General features: G+C 26.4%; 3 protein-coding genes across 3 annotated transcripts in view, besides 5 other annotated features; all 3 read left to right on the top strand.

Moving 5' to 3' along the window:
• Nucleotides 1-547: 547 nt before the first annotated feature.
• On the top strand, nt 548-1,000 carry EDI_069960 (uncharacterized protein; the record flags this gene model as incomplete). Its single annotated transcript, XM_001737850.1, has 1 exon — nt 548-1,000. The coding sequence occupies one exon, from the start codon at nt 548-550 to the stop codon at nt 998-1,000; it is 453 nt and encodes a 150-aa protein (XP_001737902.1).
• Nucleotides 1,001-1,412: 412 nt separating this feature from the next.
• Nucleotides 1,413-1,543: a microsatellite.
• A 298-nt stretch (nt 1,544-1,841) lies between these two features.
• On the top strand, nt 1,842-4,442 carry EDI_069970 (heat shock protein, putative; the record flags this gene model as incomplete). The annotated part of the gene is made up of 1 exon (XM_001737851.1): nt 1,842-4,442. The coding sequence occupies one exon, from the start codon at nt 1,842-1,844 to the stop codon at nt 4,440-4,442; it is 2,601 nt and encodes an 866-aa protein (XP_001737903.1).
• Nucleotides 4,442-4,510: a sequence feature (AT_rich).
• A 248-nt stretch (nt 4,511-4,758) lies between these two features.
• Nucleotides 4,759-4,833: a sequence feature (AT_rich).
• Nucleotides 4,834-4,911: 78 nt separating this feature from the next.
• Nucleotides 4,912-4,974: a sequence feature (AT_rich).
• Nucleotides 4,975-6,320: 1,346 nt separating this feature from the next.
• Nucleotides 6,321-6,349: a sequence feature (AT_rich).
• A 206-nt stretch (nt 6,350-6,555) lies between these two features.
• The window catches only part of EDI_069980 (arf GTPase-activating protein, putative), a gene marked incomplete at both ends in the record, with an annotated part of 967 nt that continues 573 nt past the window's right edge, over nt 6,556-6,949 (top strand). The window contains 2 exons of the mRNA XM_001737852.1: nt 6,556-6,636; nt 6,744-6,928. Of these exons, the coding sequence (XP_001737904.1) occupies nt 6,556-6,636; nt 6,744-6,928 (266 nt within the window). The remainder of the gene's footprint in view (nt 6,637-6,743; nt 6,929-6,949) is intronic.

A 6,949-nucleotide genomic window follows, 5' to 3' on the forward strand; every position in this document is an offset into this window, starting at 1 on the left:
CAAAATACAGTAGAGTCGTTTGTGCTAATTTCATGACTCAAACTATTGACCAATTCCCAAATACTTCTTTCATTTTTGGAACTTCAAAAAAGACTTGTGAAATAGAAACCCAATGTGGAAATATTCATCTTCCTGCTTTCCCAAAAATTCAAGCAGCCACTATAAACAACTTCTTGTATGATAAAAATGCTATGGAGAATATCGGTTCTCACTTTTACAAATTTCTGATTGATCAGTCTAAAAACTTAAAGAAACTTGAACAATTTATTGTTTCTCCATTGATTAATGCTGTTTGAAACATATTTAATTCAATTCTTATTGTAAATTTAGTAATTTTTTTAACAATGTAGTTTACTTTATATAATAATGAAGAATGTTAAGATTTTCACATATACGTCATACCAATAATAACTAACTAATCAATAATAATACTTTCTGAATGACAATACTAATTAAATCAACACAGTGAAACCAAAAAAGGAGATTAAGAAAGTGATAATCATATTATATAAACATAATCAATCTACTAAATAACATCAACAAAACAATGAAAGCATTACTTCTTATATTATGCATTTATTTAGTTTCATCACTTGAATTTGTGGATGGTGATTGTAAAGGAAGACATGGGTATTTCTGTTATACAGACAAAGACAAGAAGAGGGAATATTATACCTGTAACAAAGGTAAAAAGTCGTGTGTTAGCAAATGCCCAAATGAAGATGTATGTATTGGTAAAGGTGAGTTTGAAATCAATAAAAACAAGATTTGTGTTGCACCTAATGAGTCTCACTGGGAAGTTGATCCATTGCCTACTCCTACACCAAGTAAATATCCAGTCAATTGTACTGAAGTGAAAGAAGGATATTATTGTTATGAAGAAGAATCAAAGAATACTGAATACTATTGGTGTGTGAACAGTGTTGGTTATGAAATGAAATGTCCTAAGGGAACAACATGTCATACAAAAGACAATGGTTATAACAGTCCATGTTATTAACTCATCATAGTCTAATTGATTATTGATGCTTACTTTTATTTTTACTATTTATCATCTCTAAACAACTAACATTATAATCTAATAACAACACTGTTTTGATTCATTAAAATGATAATGATAATTTATAATCAGTTTATTCATCAACTGTCAAACATAATCACTCCTTCATGCTATCTTGTTCATTGAATAAAATGGAACAATTTTTCTTATAATTTACATTAAGAATTATACAAATATCACTAATAATACAGTTTCATTTTATTTTATAACATTTAGTGAATGTGATATAAAGTTAACTCTGTTTATGTTTATTTTGTTGTATTAAATTAATTTAAATACTCTAAATATTCTTTACTTAATTTTTGAATAATACACTTTCTTTTGATAGAGTGTCATAAGAAATGTTAAATGGTTATTATTATCTTTATCCTGATTATCATTATTTATTGACACTCTGCTTATTGTATTTATTGAATTGATATTTTTCCTTATTATTATACTCACTTAATATTAATTGAATAAATTAATTTTATTTTTATTTTTTGAGTTTGTTGGTTATTGTTAGTGTTCAGTAATGACTGTTTAAACTGTTGTTGTTTTATTTATTTTGAATGTTTAATGTTCATTCAATGATTAAATCATCATTGTCATTGATATTTGTGATATTATTTCATTTTTGTTATTAAATTATGTTATTATTTGATGACATGATACCACGTTATTCCACGTTGATATGAATAACAAAATATGAATAACAACCAACACAACAACAAGTCATCACATCATCCTCATTAAGTATTTAAAGGAACTTGAACAAATAACAAGCATTTAGAAATAAAACATGGACCCAAACAAATGGACAGATGCAACTGTTCAAATGTTCAAAGAATCACAAGAAATAGCATTTGAAAGAAAAAATGCATATATTATGCCAATTCATATGATGGAAGCAATTGTTGAAGAAGAATCAAATATTGTTATCCGAATAGTTGAAATGATAGGAGGTGATGTTAATAAATTAAAGAAAGAAATAAAAGAAACAATGAATAAAATCCCAGTTCAAAATCCACCACCAGTTGATATTGGACTTCATCCAACAACACAACAAGTATTAAGAAGAGCAATAGAAAAACAAAAAATAATGGGAGACTCATATCTTGCAATAGATGTAATTGTAATGTCATTAATGGAAGAGAAAGAAATTAGTACAATAGTAGGAAATAGTGGAATTAATGTGAAAGAATTTAACAAAAAAATAACAGAAATGAGAAAAGGACAAAGTGTAGAAACAAAAGAAGCAGAAAGTCAATATGAAGCATTAAAGAAATATGGAAATGATTTAACAGCACAAGCAGAAAGTGGAAAGATGGATCCAATTATTGGAAGAGATGAAGAAATTAAACGAGTTATTCGTATTTTATCAAGAAGAACAAAAAATAATCCAGTATTAATAGGAGAACCAGGAGTAGGTAAAACAGCAGTAGTTGAAGGACTTGCACAACGAATCGTTAAAGGAGATGTTCCAAGTAATTTACAATGTCGAGTTATTGGATTAGATATGGGAGCATTAATAGCAGGAGCACAATATAGAGGACAATTTGAAGAAAGATTAAAAGCAGTAATAAAAGAAGTTAAAGAAAGTAAAATACCTATTATATTATTTATAGATGAAATTCATACAGTATTAGGAGCAGGAGCAACAGGAGAAGGAGCAATGGACGCAGCTAATATTTTAAAACCAATGTTATCAAGAGGAGAATTACGATGTATTGGAGCAACAACATTAGAAGAATATAGAAAATATGTAGAAAAAGATCCAGCATTTGAAAGACGATTCCAACAAGTTTATGTAAAAGAACCAAGTGAAGAAGATACATTATATATTCTTCGAGGAATACGAGAGAAATATGAAAATCATTATGGATTAACAATTACAGATTCAGCATTAGTCTCAGCAGCAACATTAAGTAAAAGATATATTAATGGAAGATTTCTTCCAGATAAAGCAATTGATTTAGTTGATGAAGCATGTGCTACATTATTTACACAAAAGAATTCACAACCAGAAGAAATAGATAAATTAGAAAGAAGAGAAACACAATTAAATGTAGAGAAAATAGCATTAGAAAGAGACATTAAAGAAAGTGATGAAGATCATAATAAAATGATTAAAGAAAGACTACAAGAAATTGAAAAAGAATTAAGTGAAAATAAAGAGAAATTAACAAAATTACGAATTAATTATGAAAAAGAAAAAGGAGGAAGTGAAGAAATGAAAGAACTTGCAACGAAAATAGAAGCCATGAAACATAAAGCAGAAAGTACTAAAGATTTAGAAGTAGCAGCTGATTTAAAATATTATGCAATACCAGAAGCAGAAAAAAGAATGAAAGAATTAAAGGAACAAAATAAAGAAACAACAATGATATCATTACAAGTTACACCAACACAAATAGAAGAAGTAGTTAGTAGATGGACAGGAATTCCTGTTACTAAAATGAATCAAACAGAGAAAACAAGACTGATGAAATTAGAAGAAGAACTACATAAACGAGTAATAGGACAAAATGAAGCAGTAACAGCAGTTAGTGATGCAATTATTCGAAGTAGAGGAGGATTAGGAAATGAAAAACGACCAACAGGTAGTTTTATGTTTTTAGGACCAAGTGGAGTAGGAAAAACAGAATTAGCAAAAGCATTAGCAGTTGAATTATTTGATGACGAACAAAATATAGTTAGAATAGATATGAGTGAATATATGGAAAGTCATAGTGTATCAAGATTAATAGGAGCACCACCAGGATATGTAGGATATGAAGAAGGAGGACAATTAACAGAAGCAATTCGTAGAAAACCATATAGTGTAATATTATTTGATGAAATTGAAAAAGCACATCCACAAGTATTTAATGTATTATTACAATTATTAGATGAAGGAAGATTAACAGATGGAAGAGGAAGAACAGTTGATTTTAAGAATACTATTGTTATTATGACATCAAATTTAGGAAGTGAAATAATAATGAAAGGAGTAGAAACAGAAGGACAAGTTAGTAGAAAAGTTAAAGAAACAGTAATGGAAATAGTAAAGAAAACATTTAAACCAGAGTTTCTTAATAGATTAGATGATATTATAATATTCTCACCACTTTCAGAGAAAGAATTAAAAGAAATAGTTAAATTACAAATGGGAGAAGTGATTAAAATGATTAAAAAGAGATATCCATTAAGTGAAGTAGAAATGACAGAATCAGCAATAGAAGGAATCATTAAATCAGGATATTCAATAGCATATGGAGCAAGACCAATGCGACGGTATATAGAAAAGACAGTAGTAACTTCAATAACAAAATCAATAATAAGTGGAATGATGAAAGAGAAGAATAAAATTCAAATAGATTATGAAAATGATAAGATTCAAGTCAAAATAACAGATAAATGATAATAATAATTGAATGTATTTAGTAAATAAAATTATTTGAAAGATAAATTAAAGAATAATATAAAATACTATTCATTTCAATAACAGTGATTGTTTTAATATGAACACCATTTTATTAACAACCATCAATAATACTTATTCTACCTCATTTGTGTTCATTTTCACTCAAGAAAATTGAATTTTGAATACAAAATTAAGAAAATAATATTATTATAAGTTGTAAATTCATAACAATTGATAAATAAAGAACAAAGGAATAAAAAAAAACAATGAAAATTATCTTTGTATAAGGATGAAAATTATAAATTATGTTCTCATTTAAATATAAAATATGATTTATGATAAACTACTTAACATTTCATAATCATAAAATATTTAAATTATAATATTTGTAGATTAGTATTGGTTCATAATTAGTACTTCAAAAGATAGTAGGTGTTTGATAATACTGTTTATTACATTCATCATCTTATATATTAAACAATTATAAAATAAGATGATATTCATTAGTTAATGAATAATTAAATAAATACACTAAATGATAAATGAAATAATACAGTCAATGGTCTATTTCTTTCAATTCATTTGAAATGATAAAATAATCAATAAATTATGAAAAAGAAAGTTTATTATACTTTTTAAATAATGTCTGGCTTCAATTATTCTTATAATCTCTTATTATTCAATAATAATAAACAACTAAAAATTCAAGAATTAATGATGTTCTGGTCAATCTAAAATAAATGAAAAGATAAAGCAATACTAAAAGTTATCTAATATCAAATCCAACCTATAGTAAATTCAATTTTATTATTAAGTTTCATATTGTTAAAGTCATATTGGTATATGTATAAAATTAGAATTGATTATAGTCTTCATTATCATAGTATAAAAGAATCAAAATCCAATGATATAACGAAAGAAGAATATGAAATATCTTGATTGTTTTATTTAGTGAAGGTAATTCTTCTTGTTAGAGATATGAGTGACATTAAAAAAACTTGATGAGTATTGAATAATTCAGAATTATTATTAAATCATTGAAAATATCAACAGGTTATATCAACCAAAGGCATTAATATATTTTATTCAATATTTAATCCAACAATATGTATTTTTAATTTACTTAGTATTCATGAGTTGGTATTAATGAAAACTGGGAAGATTAGAAACTAATTCTTTTGTTCTTTCATTATTTTCAGTCAGTCATTAAATTGCATGTATAAAAGTTAGTATACAATAATTCAAAGACAATCAAGAAACTATACTCTGCACATTCAAAAATTTAACTCTTTAATTTATTTGTCTAGTGATTTACCCATTCTAGAAAGAGTAATCAAACTTATTAATAAAGTTATGAAATAATCATTAAAATAATCTAATAAAAGATTCATATCAGAATTTGATGAAATATATAATACATTAAATACGGAAGAGTTATTAATGTATCAAAGAAGAATTATAATTCAAGAATCTCTTTCTGAGGATAGATTCAAACTTCTTATAAATATAACATTACTTTTATGTTCTTCATTCAAAGAAGAAGGAACATTAAATACACTAAAAAGTATTAACGAATATTCGTCAAAAGTAATTGTATCAAACAATTGTTCTCTTGCTCACGTTATGACTCTTGTGTTGCTTTGTTTAGTGTTATGGATGGTGCCAATATAGACATTCCACAAATGACCAAGCTCGTATGTTTGCAATCTTGTCAATGGTCTTTTTCCTTGTTTCAACAATCATTATAGTCATAAGCATTGGATTTAGCTTTGTTATGATTTTTATTAGTGTTGCAGCTGCTGCAGCAACAACCGTTGATCCTTACTAATTGGACTCCATTCTTTTCTGATTTTCCATTAAAGCCATTTTGAGAAGAATTAATTAATTATAGTTTTAAAATAAATGTGTTTTATATAACACAATTTATGTTTTATGAGAGAAAATGAAGAATCAAATAATCAACGTAAAATGAAGAGTAATTGACTAAGATTTTTAAGTGGGAAAAGAAGGAAAAATCCAATTTGTTCCAAGGGAATTTTCTTTTTCCATTTCTTCTTTAATATCCAAAAAGAAAGAAAAGGTAAAAAACTAGAACTGAAACAGTTAGTACATGTCAACAGAGAAGGTGGTACTATCAAATACACGACGAGATGCAATCTTCAAACAACTAAAAACTAAAAATGGAAATAATGTTTGTTTCTTTCTATCTTTCGTTTCAAATACGTTATAACAATAAAAGAAAAACTCTTCTTCAATTTAAAATTCAAAAAAAAGAACAAATAAATAACATCTGAGTAGTATTGTTTTGAATGTGGAACTCCAAATCCTTCTTGGGCATCTGTTCCTTATGGAATTTTCATTTGTATTCAATGTAGTGGTAAACATCGTGGACTTGGTGTTCATCTTTCATTTGTACGTTCAATTGACATGGACACATGGACAGATAAACAAATGAGCAATATGATTAATGGAGGAAATGACAAGTTTAAGGCATACTTAAAATC

Source organism: Entamoeba dispar, genomic scaffold (assembly GCF_000209125.1).
Source record: "Entamoeba dispar SAW760 scf_1105229460897 genomic scaffold, whole genome shotgun sequence".
Classification (NCBI taxonomy): Eukaryota; Evosea; order Mastigamoebida; family Endamoebidae; genus Entamoeba; species Entamoeba dispar.